Source organism: Artemia franciscana, chromosome 13 (assembly GCF_032884065.1).
Source record: "Artemia franciscana chromosome 13, ASM3288406v1, whole genome shotgun sequence".
NCBI classification, from domain to species: domain Eukaryota; kingdom Metazoa; phylum Arthropoda; class Branchiopoda; order Anostraca; family Artemiidae; genus Artemia; species Artemia franciscana.
This window is the reverse complement of record NC_088875.1, coordinates 8,857,679-8,871,843: the sequence shown is the minus strand read 5'-3', so window position 1 is coordinate 8,871,843 and position 14,165 is coordinate 8,857,679. Positions and strand designations below refer to the sequence as shown.

The 14,165-nt window shown below is 33.5% G+C and overlaps 1 protein-coding gene across 1 annotated transcript in view; it reads left to right on the top strand.

Annotated features, from left to right (window-relative positions):
- LOC136034481 (tolloid-like protein 1) overlaps nucleotides 1-14,165 on the top strand; it is a gene marked incomplete in the record, with an annotated part of 141,238 nt that overhangs the window by 25,722 nt on the left and 101,351 nt on the right. The window contains 1 exon segment of the mRNA XM_065715696.1: nucleotides 4,960-5,197. Within this exon segment, the coding sequence (XP_065571768.1) occupies nucleotides 4,960-5,197 (238 nt within the window).

Below are 14,165 nucleotides of genomic sequence, written 5' to 3'. Positions count from 1 at the left end.
CTACATAGAATTAAAACAATTTCTTGAATCAGCCTTTTCCTTATTTCCTTCAACCAGTGGTTTTATATATTTTACCCTGTAAAATTAAAGCCATTTAAAACACAGAATTTACCTTTAAAAACAGGGCAGCCTCTCAGACCTCTTATTTAAATTAGCTATTACATAGCAACCACGTATGTGTAATGGATCAATAATCAATAACACTTGATTGTTACTAACATGCTGTGTCTGGAACTGGTGTCCATGGCTTTGACCTAAACTGTCACATATAAGCCATGTGTGTGCAATAAATCAATATTCAATAACACTCGTTAGTTGCCAGGGGTGCAGTGACTTGATCTGTTACACGTTTCTCTATGACAAGGGGCAAAAGTAGACATTAAAAGTGATTGATAATATTGTTAGAATTTTCACATGTAAATATTAGACTGTTGTCTCGAAATAGGTTGAAAAACGTCTTCAAGAAAAACGTGTTTAAGAAAAATATCTTAAAAATTGTCTTTAAATTTCTTTAAAGGTCTTGTAAAATATCTTGAAGAACGTCTTGAAGATTGTTTGAAGGAAAACGTCTTGAAGACAAAATACGTCTTGAACACGTGTTGAAACGTCTTGAAATTTGTGTTAAAATAGCCTTGAAACGTCTTGAAAAATATCTTGTAGAATGTCTTGAAGAAAGAGGTCTTGATGTGAAAAAAGGGTGAACTAGTTACTATTCTATTTTTTTTTCTTAAAAGAAAATCGATTTTTTTTTCTTGATAGATATTTTATTAGGTTACCACTTCTCTAGTTTTTTCCTATACCCTTTTTAAATAATTAACGTAACAATTAAAGAATCCTTGATGAAAACATTTCCTATTGCGTAAAAAGCAACTCCCTATCATCAAACAGTTCGTGGTAACGAAATTACACCATCAGATTCAACGTATCAGAGAACCCTACTGTAGAAGTTTCAAGCTCCTATCTACAAAAATGTGGAATTTTGTATTTTTTGCCAGAAGGCAGATCACGGATGCGTGTTTATTTGTTTTTTTTTTTTTTTTTTTTTTTTCCCTGGGGTGATCGTATCGACCCAGTTGTCCTAGAATGTTGCAAGAGGGCTCATTCTAACGGAAATGAAAAGTTCTAGTGCCCCTTTAAGTGACCAAAAAAATTGGAGAACACCTAGGCCCCCTCCCACGCTAATTATTTTACCAAAGTCAACGGATCAAAATTCTGAGATAGGCATTTTATTCAACGTAGTCGAAAAACCTTATAACTATGTCTTTTGGGACGACTTACTCCCCCACAGTCCCCGTGGGAGGGGCAACAAGTTAATAACTTTGACCAGTGCTTACATATAGTAATGGTTATTGGGAAGTGTACAGGCGTTTTCAGGAGGATTTTTTTGGTTGGGGGAGGGGTTGAGAAGAGGGGATATGCTTGGGGAACTTTCCATCGATAATTTGTCATGGGGAAAGAAAATCTCCATGAAGGGAGCGCAGGATTTACTAGCATTATTTAAAAAAACAATGAAAAAATAAATATGAAAATGTTCTTTCAGCTGGAAGTAAGGAACAGCGTTAAAACTTAAAACAAACAGAAATTATTACCCATATGAGGGGCTCACATCCTCCTAATACCTCGCTCTTTATGCTAAAGTATTTTTAGTAATTTCAACTATTTATTCTGCGACTTTTGTAATTCAGGGGTCATTCTTAATGAATTGGGACAAAATTTAAGCTTTAGTGTAAAGAGCGAGGTACTGACGAGGGGGCGAACCCCCTCATATACGTAATAAAAATATGAGAATACAAAAGTTCTTTACATAAGCTAATTTATAAGTTACGTAAATCTTTTACTAATAAAAAGATTCGTAAAAAATTAAAAGTTCTAGTTGCCTTTTTAATTAACCAAAAAATCGGAGGGCAACTAGGCTTCCTCCCCCGCTCTTTTTTTCTCAAAATCATTCGATCAAAATTGTGAGAAAGCCATTTAGCAAAAAAAAAATGCAAATTTCGTTTTAATTATTCCTCTGCGGAGAGCCAAAATCAAAATATGCATTGATTCAAAAACGTTCAGAAATTAAATAAAAAAAACAAGTTTTTTTAACTGAAAGTAAGGAGCGACATTAAAACTTAAAACGAACAGAAATTACTTCGTATATGAAAGAGGCTGCTTCCTCATCAACGCCCCGCTCTTTACGCTAAAGTTTTTCACTGTTCTAAAAAGAAGAATTGAGAGAAAGAGTCAAACTTTAGCGTAAAGAGCGGGGCGTTGATGAGGAAGCAGCTTCTGTCATATACGAAGTAATTTCTGTTCGTTTTAATGTCGCTCCTTACTTTCAGTTAAAAAAACTTGTTTTTTTTTATTTAATATTACATAGAATCCAGGTGCGCGTAATCAATACCAACGTCTTGAGGGTTTAGTAACTTCAATCGTATAACCTCTCTGGCTGTCTTTAAGTACCCAAACACCAAATACCAAGGTCCAATGTTCCCAAGCACAGATCAGGTCAGACTAAAAAATAACTAATAACGATTACGCTATAGTTAGTCTAGGTTCCGCCTATCAATAAATATAGGTTGAATCTTGTCAGGCTTACTAAAACCTAATGTAAAGGCATCTCATGTAGCCTATTGGATCTAAATCATTCTTATAATTCAATATTAAAAACTCTTATAATTCTCCTGCAGTAGCGTCTACTAGAGGGACAACGGGGGTAATCCTACGGAAATATGGTGATCCTGAAATCCTACTCCTTTTTTATGAACATGTCTATTATGAGATAGCAAATAAGTAAGTATATCATTTGAATTGCAGCTCAATGTTTTAATTAAATACAATACGCATTTCCATTTCAATTCCTTTGAAAAATTCTGCAAAATTCTTCAGACTTTATATTTCCCGGTCGATTTTATATAATAAGTTTTACAGGGAGCTGAAAGAATTGGAGGATATGCTGTTTGGTTAAAGGTTTGGCATCCTAGACCTAAAATTCCAAGCTAGCTGAAAACTAAACTGAAGGTGGTTTTTTCTAAGTCCCTTGATCTCTTAGTAAAGACAGAACTTTTTTGGTCATCAAAACAGCAGGTTTAGATGGAAAAAGGGGAAATTTTTAAGAACTTTACTCATTTGTTCGAAGGAGCTTGGAACAGACTTGTAACGTAAAAGAACATATTCAATTTAAAATATCCCAATCTTGGGATAAATTTTCATTAAATAATTAAAGAGTTGGTGAGAAAGAGAAAGCAGAACTTAAAAGACAATGATACGATTTTGTGAAGAAACTCTGAGGTCGTTGAAAGGAGGATTCTATCCCATTTTACTCTGTTTTCATCTGTGCATCTCCTTTCCCCAGAAAACTGTATCAGCAATAGTAGGTAAAACTTCAACCAACTACCAATCTTTATTTTGGTCACTAACCCAAATGAGAATTTTAATATAGAGGGAAATACTTGAAGACCAGTGGAGAAGTCTTTTGTTTGTGGTAGGGTTATGTTAACAAGACGTTTTCAAAAGAATATAACCAGCCTCCCAGCTCAACCCACACTTGAGATTTCATCAAAAATGCAAATTGTCAGTTCTAGATTTGATGAAAAGGTAATTACGAGGGAAAAAATGGGTGTCGTAGATATCAATCACTCGTTGATTAGCTATCAAAACTTTATTTCAACTTTCTAGCTTCATTCACAAAGGAAATATTTAGGTTCTGTGTCACGTGGCATGTCATAACCAGACTTTTTCTAAGCTGCAAATCAAGCTCATAATCTTATCATAGAGTCCCTTTGAGAAAACGTTTCTAATCTAATCTGCCTCACCAAGCAGTAATTCTTTGATTTAATAACCTTGATAATTTTGCCTAAAAACTGGCTAAATTTTGGGCTATAATAGCGTCCATTAATTTTGGGTTAGGGATTGCGCAAGTTGAGGCTGTACGTTCAGCCAATAGCCTGGCAACTACGTCCTGTGAGCTGAAGGCCCAAATTGTAATCCAAGTGAAACTAGGGCTATTTAGTATCTAGGTCGAAGAAGGTGAGGTTCCCCTTCTCTATATAAATATATAAAGGGCAGATAATAGCATAATTAGTGCGTTTCCTTCAAATATAATCAAGGGAGATTTCATGGTAGCTGGGAATATGGCAGATTGGAGGATTATATAGAATTGCAATGATCATGGGCTCTTTTTAAAGGTTACCCTAGCCCATAGAGATTTTTCGCCACCTCATTCTGGGAGATTTAAACACAAGAGTCGTATAGGGCTTTGTATATAAACAGAGATACCTCCTCTTCTGTATTTCACACCGTTAGTGTGTATTGAGTCTTGCCTGAGGAGTGTGTACATCAGTATGGTAACCTTACTTCTCTGAATCTTGTGGTTGAGACTGGCCTCAGTAATGCATATAATGGATAGTTTAAGGAAGTTCATAAAATATAGAAACTAGTCAAATGTATTTTTGAGACCTTTGACATTTCAGTTACAGACCACAAACATGTTTGTTTAGATTGCCCGAGAGCGTTGTAAAGAACATCGACAAAAAGGTCAGTTTGATCCGAGGCTTATTTTGAAGAATTGTAACAAGATAAAAGATGCTATTACTGAACTGCTACTATTATTGGTCAGTAATTTAATCATATATTTTATCTATCATGTAATCATTTACAATAATCATTTAAATATTAAACTATTCAACAGATTAAGAATCAAATGGTTGTTAAATTAAGGGTGTGTTTGTTGACGTCAGTGAATATTTTATTAACAAAAAAGATTGAATTCCTTAAATGACTTCCCATTGTCAGCCACAAGGGCACATTTTATCTATAGGATAATTAGAGATTTTTAGAAAATCGCGCTGAACATCTTTTCTCACAAATTGTTTTGAAAGTAATGCTACGTCACGGTTGACCACATGCGGGACACTTAAAGTCCACTCGTTTCAGAAGTTTGTAATCTTTAAAAATTCACTGCTTTTATTGTTTTAGGTTGCAACAGAATTTTCTCTGAACCAGAAGGAGAAATTCAGTCTCCACGTACGCCAAAGGGGGATCGTTACCCTGACAACATCAACTGCCTTTATAAAATAATTGCACCAGCTGGTGCAATTATTGAAGTTGTATTTACACATTTTTTTTTGGAAGAGGGTCAAAATTGTACATACGACCGACTGGAAATACTTGACTATGCTAGTCTGACCCAAACTAACCTGAAGATAATTTCAAGGTTTGTTGGCAATATTACTTAGTATTTTCTGTTGGGGAGTACTTGAAAAGGTGTTTCTGCTGTACTGATTGATACTCAGGTTAATTGAATATTTGATTCAGTTTATCCTAATTATTAGAGAAACCAGAAAAAAAGAAGGAGAAAGTACAATAAGTATCCGGGTTAGAATAAAAACGAAGGCAAATTAAGATGATTAGTGTTAAGCCCCCCCCCCCCCCGTCTAAGGACCAGAATTCAATTTTGACTTTACTGAAAACAGGATACATTTTACGTTTATTTTTCAATTTTAATTATAATAGTTACACAATTTATATAAAACAATTTAAACAATAAAAAAAATTATCTTAAAAATATATATAAAACCGAAAGTTTGAACCTTAGTAAAACTCGTTGTTAGAAAAACATCATTAACAAATTTCTTCTCTTATAAGGATAAGCAATGCCTTTTTTAGAGATGAAAAAAAGTTGAAATTTTTTTAGTTGAGTTCAGAATCACTAAAGTTTGTATACAAACGGTAAATCATTTACAATGCCTGAGCCATAATTTTAATGTTTTAAATTAAGTTTCAATATTTAAATATTACAAATGATGATTCTCTATCTCGACAAGGGATTACAACAATTCAAAAACTTTAAAAAGTAGACCATAAGTTTCAAGCTTATTATATATCGTTGTTAGAAATCGGACTAGCTTCAATAATCAAATATCTTTCAAAAGATTTGGTATGAAAAGACATTAATTTGCGTGAAGAGCAAAAAACTGGTAATTTCAAAAATATTTTATATATTTTAACAGGGGATTACAACACTTCGAAATCCTTAAAAACGAAAACCTTTTTATATGATCTGAGTAGAAAGGCTAAAAAAAAATGAAAATTTGTAAGTATTACAAATTAGGATTCTCTGTTTCGACAAGGGATAACAAAGTTCAAAAACCTTAAAAAAGAAACCAAAAGTTACAAACTTTGTACATATCGTTGTTAGAAATCGGACTAGCTTTGATAGTCAAATATCTTTGTACAGACATCAGTATGAAAAGACTGGTAAATGCAAAAGTATTTGTATACATTTTAACAAAGGATTAAAAAGTACAAAAACCTTAAAAAAGAAAACTAAAAGTTTGAAGCTCAGTAGAAATTGTTGTTAGAAAAACATCATTATGGTACCGATTTTCTTTTCTTATAAGTATAAGCAATGTTTTTCAAGACATAAAAAAAGTTTAAAAAATATTAAGTTCAGTCCAGAATTGCTGAAGTTACCATGGAAACTGCAAAAATAATTACGGTAATTGAGCAATAATTTTGATGTTTTAATTCAAACTCCATTTAATTGCGAAACACACAACTTTTGATAGCCGAATTAGGATCATTATTCTTCTTAGTTCTACTTCCAACTGAATTAGTAGTTATACTTTCCATATTTGAAGGATTATTTTGTAAATCTTGCTGAGTTTGATCATCATGGTCACCTAAAGTAGTTGTCATTCTACCTAAGGTGGATGATAGATCCACTCCACATCCAAACCGACTAGACCAAAGGTTGTCAACATCACAGTAGAGCTGTTGCATCCATAAAGAGGTAACGCTCTTTTTTTAAAGTCATTTTTGTTCACACACAAAATTGATGAACAAAAAAGGAAAGCCAAAAGAAAAAGAAAAGAAACAACTGAATCTGAAATACAGAATAGTGGAGAGGAAAAACAATAAGAAGCAAAAAAAAATGTTAAAAGTAATATAATGAAGATAAGGATAAGTGAGAGAAAATAAGTAAAAAAAGGAAAAACCAAAAAAGAAACAAAATAAGGAATACTCAGTTGAACGCTTTTATGGAACACTGAAAGGAAACAAAAAAAACTAAATCAAAAGCTAAGGAAAACAAAAGCAAAAAATATTGTACAAAAATGTAGCAAAAAAAAAATCCGTTTTACATTCTTCTCTGCCATAAAGCTAGCAGTTAATTTGTCTATTCGCCGGTCAAAATGTTCTGTTGGTAGTGATAAATTCATATCTTAAATATTCAACAACAATTTCGCAGAATTCCGAAAAATACCTTAACTAATAAAAAATCATAAAACAAGACTTGATGGCGAGGGCCCGTAATTTGTAATATTGAGATATTCCTCAGGGCCCACATTCAGCAATTGCAATCTGCTACTGCGATTCAACCTCTCAGAGCGTTGTAAAAGGTTATTGTTGGAACTTGAAAAAATAATCCGATTAATTTTAGCTTATGTTCACGCTTCAAGAACAAATTAAAGTCTGGCATATGCCTCAGTAGTGGTGGTATCGTTTGCAGTGTCTAAGATGCAGGCAAAATTACACTAGAAACATATAATTAACTAGAAAAATCATGTTATTGACGTCATAATAATGATAACTTTTCAAGAAAATAAATTGCATTATTTCCACACAACCCCCAAGGAAAGAATGTATATTTTTATATCTATTTTGCATGCAACATTACAAAAGGAACATAGTTAAGTATAAAATACCAAGTGTGATTATTCTATTTACAAAAGGCGTTTTAAATAGTTTCATAATGCTTGGAGGACAAATGAACAACCTAGACCATCAAACGTGACAAGACCATTCAGAACAGCTAAGGTAAAGGGAATTGAAAAAAAATTGTAAAGCAATGATAAACTAAACTAAAAAACAAATACAGATAGGCAGAATACTTCCGTCAGCAACAATTGCAAACGAAGAAATATACGGTTCGATGATAAGCGGCAACAAGAGTCAAAACTACTCAAAACGAAAGTAACGAACAAAAAAATATGCGGTTAAAAGGTATGTCACAGCGAGAACAAAAAAATATGTGGTTAATAGATAAGCAGCAGTGAGAATTACAAGCAATCATGAGAATGTGAGTACGTTTCAAAAATTGAATGAAAATTAAAGAATTGTTCTACTAAAAGACAAGCAGCAGTAAACATCAGAACGAGTCAAAAATGAAAGTGAAGATGAAAGAAAAATAAAGTTTGAAGAACAAGACCATCCCTCCGATGCCATCAAAATGTAGCGCAAAACCCAGCACAAACCTACAAAGATACCAAAAACAACGAAATTGTTTATTACAAGTAGTCTGAACCTTTCAACGCTCTACGTTTTCCCTTTTTTCCCGAGAGAAGAGTAAAAAACAAAATTGAATCATTTAAAGGCTGCTACTTACAACAAGAATCATTATAAACAAGCCTACCAAATGCCGAGTGTCGGGGAAGAATCCAAAATCAGCAACATAAGTTTTTTCTTAACTTGTATATTATCATTTCTGGCCACTAAAACGATCTGACATGGTCACAACTTTAAAGATGAATTTTAATCTTTCCCGTGGTGGTTGTACCAAACCTATCAACCAAGAAGAGGCTCACATCGTATGAATTTACAAAATAAGTGACGATGAGAATCAATATAGACAAGTCGTCTTGTCTTAAACGTCTCTTAAACGTAGTAATGACAGATCTGTGCTCAAAATTGGCTCCATATTTTTCTGTATTCTCAAAACTATTGTTTCGAGATTGTGCTGAGTAAAGTAGAAGTTATATTCTGGTCCTTAGATGGCATGGTGGGAGGAGAATGAGCCCTAATCTTCTTAGTTTCTGCTTGTATGGACTTCGTCTCAGTTATTTATTTTAATATCTGTTTGTGTTGGGTTTCGATTGTTTATTTCTTGTAATTTGTTAAAGTTTATAACTTAAAAATATTTTAGCTTTATTTTGTGCATTTTAGTTTAATTTAGCTCTTTACTTTTCTTTGATAAGCTTCTGTTGCGATTTTTTTAATTAATCCAAATCATAAGGCTGTATAAACACTTAACTAGTGCAAGAAAGTTTACTCAGAAAACGTTGTTACTCCGTTTTATTACAATTTCCTTTCCACTTTGAAACCATTTCACTTATGAAAAAATTGTCATTTTTCGATGAACTCGTTTACTCTTAAAATCTCTACCTTGACTTTAGCTCACTTTTATTTACAACCACAAAATATATTCATCTAAATTATTAGTGCCCTGGCAAGGAAAGGTACGAAAACACTTGCAACTGGGCGGGTGCATATAACTAAATTTCTAGCTTTTAAAACTACCTAAGAAGAGATTTAAAAAACAGACATTAAAATATTACCAGTATGTCAACAACAATAATAAAAATAGTGACAAAATAATAAAATAATAAAATAAATGAACAAATAAAAAAAATAGCTACGAACCTCTACATAACGACTATTTCTTAAGTTTACTTTCAAACTAACCCATGTATTCAGTTGCAGAAATGCTCTCTGGAATAGAGTTCGACACACTAGGCCCTGGAAAGCTAATAGGGAAGCAAGTCCTGGCTCCTCTTTATTACGAAACAGTAAAATCATCACAATATCAGTATAAATAGTGACAAAGATCACAACTCCTTTCCATAATAAATGGCAAATAACACGTAAAAGAATAGGGATTTGTTCTGTATTACGGAGGAATTCCGGACTTTAAATGGAAATTTTAACCCTATATCTAAGGACCGTCCGCAAAATAACACAAGCGAAAATATAAAAGAGCTATATTAAAATACAACTATTAAAACAAAAAAATATTTGTTAAACAGCTATACTTACTTCAACGAAGTTTTACCCGGACTGATAGATCAAGTGAGGCAAGTCGATGCAATTCATAAAAATGAAATTAAAATAATCAAATATATGCTTTCAAAGTTAATCTTGCCTACTTGGCAGCTAACCTCAAAAGACTTTTTGTAGCAAGTTCCCTAACATTGTCTATTGGTTTTGTAATACATTTTGTTTGATCATTTTTTATTAAATTTGGTCATAAAGCATTTGATGAGTATTTCCACAAATCCCTATTTATGATGAAATGACCTATTGACACTAGAATTAACACAAAAAGGGGCAGGATTTACACAATTTAGATATTAATAGGTAAAGGTTTTAACCCGATATTACCGAAGGTGACTATATAATGCACTTGCAACTTACTAAAATAATCCAGAACATGCCTAAAACGTATAAGAGTATTAAGGTCATTACAAATCCAGGAGGCGAAGTAGCCATCAAGCCCTCGGGACATTCTGAATGACTCTGGTCCATTGTTTACATATGGAAATTCAAACGACGTTATCAGTAGCATAGTTTTTTTTGCAATCGACCCAGTAATCCTAGAGTATCGCAAGAGTGCTCATTCGAACGAAAATTAAAAGTTATAATGCCCTTTTTTAGTGACCAAAAACTGGAGAACAACTTTTTCCCCTCCCACACTAATTTTTTACAAAGTCACCAGCTCAAAATTTTGAAATTTAAAAAAAAGTTCAATATTTTGTCATTTATCAGCATAGTCAAAGAATTCACTAACTATTTCTTCGAGGATGACTTAATCACCCACAATCCCCAGAAAGAGGGCTGAAAGTTATGAACTTTGCCCATTGTTGATATATAGTATTGGTTATTGAGAAGTATATAGACGATTTCAGGGGGCATTTTTCTGGTTAGGGGGTCGAGAGGAAGAAGCTACAAGAGAGGATAGGAAACTTTCATTTAAGGGGTGTCAGATTCCCAGCATGATTTAAAAACGACCAGAAATTAAATGAAAAACATATTTCTTCAACTGAAAGTAAGGAGCCACATTAAAACTTGAAATGAACAGAAATTATTACGTATATGAGGGGATCCCACCCCTCGTCAATACCTTATTAATACACTAAAAATTCTTTATACTTTCAAAAGATCTATTTATTCTAATTAAATGGCCTATGCAATTCAGAGGTCATTCTTAAAGAATTAAAACAAATTTTGAACTTTAGCGTAATGAGCAAGGTATTAACAAGGGGATGAGCCCCCTCATATACGTAATTAAATAAATAAAAAAACTAGTTTTTTTAACTGAAAGTAAGGAGCGAAGTTAAAACTTAAAACGAACAGAAATTACTCCGTATATGGAATGGGTTGTCCCCTCCGCAGTCCCTCGCTCTTTACGCTAAGGTTTTTAATTGTTTTAAAAAGTAGAATTGTGGCAAAGAGTCAAACTTTAGCGTAAAGAGCGAGGGACTGCGGAGGGGACAACCCATTTCATATACGGAGTAATTTCTGTTCGTTTTAAGTTTTAATGTCGCTCCTTACTTTCAGTTAAAAAAACTAGTTTTTTTTATTTAATTTCTGAACGTTTTTGAATTAATGCATGTTTGATTTTGGCTCTCCGCACATAAAATATTGAAATGAAATTAGTATATTAATTTTTTTTTTTGGCTAAATGGCTTTCTCTTAGTTTTGATCAGACGATTTTGAGAAATAAGGGGTGGGGAAGGAGGCCTAGCTGCCCTCCAATTTTTCGGTTACTTAAAAAGCTACTAGAACTTTTAATTTTCAACGAACGTTTTTATTAGTAAAAAATATACGTAACTTAAGAATTAATTTACGTAACAAATATTATATTTTTATTATGTGTACGAGGGGGTTTGTACCCTCGTTAATACCTCGCTCTTTACACTAAATCGTAAGTTTTGTCCCAATTCTTTAAGAATGACCCCTGAATCAAAAAGGCCGTAGAATAAATAGTTGAAATTACTAAAAATATTTTAGCATAAAGAGCGAGGTATTTATATCCTCCTAAATACCTCGCTCTTTATGCTAAAGTATTTTTAGAACCCCTCATATGCGTAATTTCAATGCTATTCCTTACTTTCATTTGAAAAAACGTTTTCATGTTTATTATTTTATAGTAATCCTAGAAAATCCTGCGCCCTTTTCATTGAATTTTTCTTCCTCAATGACATATTCCTCAAAGGAAAGATCCTCCCACAAAGCCCTCTCCCATCAAACCCACCCCCCAAACCAAAAAATCCCCCTGAAAACGTCTGTACACTTCCCAATAACCATTACTATATGTAAATACTGGTCAAAGTTTGTAACTTGCAGCCCCTCCCCCAGCGATTGTGGGGGAGTAAGTCATTCCCAAAGACATAGTTATTATGGTTTTCGACTATGTGGAACAAAATGGCAATCTCAAAATTTTAATCTGTTGACTTTTGGAAAAAAATTAGCGTGGGAGGGGGCCTATTTGCCCTCCAATTTTTGTATCACTTAAAAAGGGCACTAGAACTTTTCATTTCCGTAAGAATGAGCCCTCTTGCGACACTCTAAGACCACTTGGTCAATACGATGACCCCTGGGAAAAAAAAAACAACAAACAAACAAATAAACACGCACCTGTGATTTGTCTTCTGGCAAAAAATATGAAATTCCACTTTTTTTAGATAGGAACTTGAAATTTTTGCTATAGAGTTCTCTGATATGCCAAATGCGATAGTGTGATTTTCGTTAAGATTCTATGTGTTTTAGGGGATGTTTCCCCCTTTTTTCGAAAATAGGGCAAATTTTCTCAGGCTCGTAACTTTTGATGGGTAAAACTAAACTTGATGAAACTAGAGCCGGGTTGCTCCTTACTACAGTTCTTTACCACGAACTGTTTGAAAAGAAAATAATTCGGTATTTCGGGGCTTCTGACATTATTACTCCTTTGCGGAAGTTAGGCTCAAAATTGGTAAAGGATTATATTTTTTCTCTGGGCCCCTTCCACCTCTTAGTTCGTTTATTTCCCTGTTAGTTTTCACCTGTTTTCGCTTTATAGTTGTGTTATCTCTTAGCAGTTCTTTCGTTTTTTGAGTTATGGTTGTGGTATATATGTTTTATCGCTCGTATAGTTGTGTTATTTTCAAATTATACTCCATAATAGAGAGACTCCGAACACCCAACATTGTATATTAAGCTCTGAATTTGACGTTTTTTTCTAACGTGACCAGATTCGTCCTGCGGCCTTTTCATTGAATTTTTTCCCCATGACATATTTCTCCAAGGAAAGATCCTCCTAAATAACCCCCTCCCTCAACCCTACCCCAAAAACCAAAAGAAATAACCCTGAAAACGTCTGTACACTTCCCAATAACCATTACTATATGTAAACACTGGTCAAAGTTTGTAACTTTCAGCCCCTCCCCCAGGGATTGTGGGGGAGTAAGTCATCCCCAAAGACATAGTTATTGTGGTTTTCGACTATGTTGAACAAAATGGCTATCTCAAAATTTTGATTTGTTGACTTTGGGAAACAAATGAGCGTGGGAGGGGGCCTAGATGCCCTCCAATTTTTTTGGTCACTTAAAAAGGGCACTAGAACTTTTAATTTCCGTTAGAATGGGCCCTCTTGCAATATTCTAGGACCACTTGGTCGATACGATGACCCCTGGGGAAAAGAAGAAAAAAAAACAAACAAACAAATAAACACGCACCCGTGATTTGTCTTCTGGCAAAAAATACAAAATTCCACATTTTTGTAGATAGGAGCTTGAAACTTCTACAGTATGGTTCTCTGATACGCTGAATCTGATGGTGTCATTTTCGTTAAGATTCTACGACTTTTAGGGGGTGTTTCACCCTATTTTCTTAAATAAGGCAAATTTTCTCAGGCTCGTAACTTTTGATGGGTAAAACTAAACTTGATGAAACTTGTATATTTAAAATCAGCATTAAAATGCGATTCTTTTGATGTAGCTATTGATATCAAAATTCAATTTTTTAGAGTTTTGGTTACTATTGAGCCGGGTCGCTCCTTACTACAGTTCGTTACCACGAACTGTTTGATAATTTCTTTTTTGAAATTTAAATGATGCTCCTTGCTTTCAGTTCAATAAAACATGTTTTTATTTAATAGCACAAAGAACTGACCAAATTTTTTCTATGATAAATGTATTAATGCTAAATGATTCATTAGTTTCATTGATAACTTCGTTCAACCTGTGTTTCCTATGTTTCAAGCCTTAACAACGGTATAAAATTGCCAATGATTTTGTTTTGATGAATAAAACAAAATAAGGAGTAGAAAATTTGTTCAGAAACTACACTCTCTTTACTTTTCTCTTTTCTTACTATTTGATCCTACTCAGCTGCCGAATGACCTTTTTTTAATGCTTTTTACTATTTTA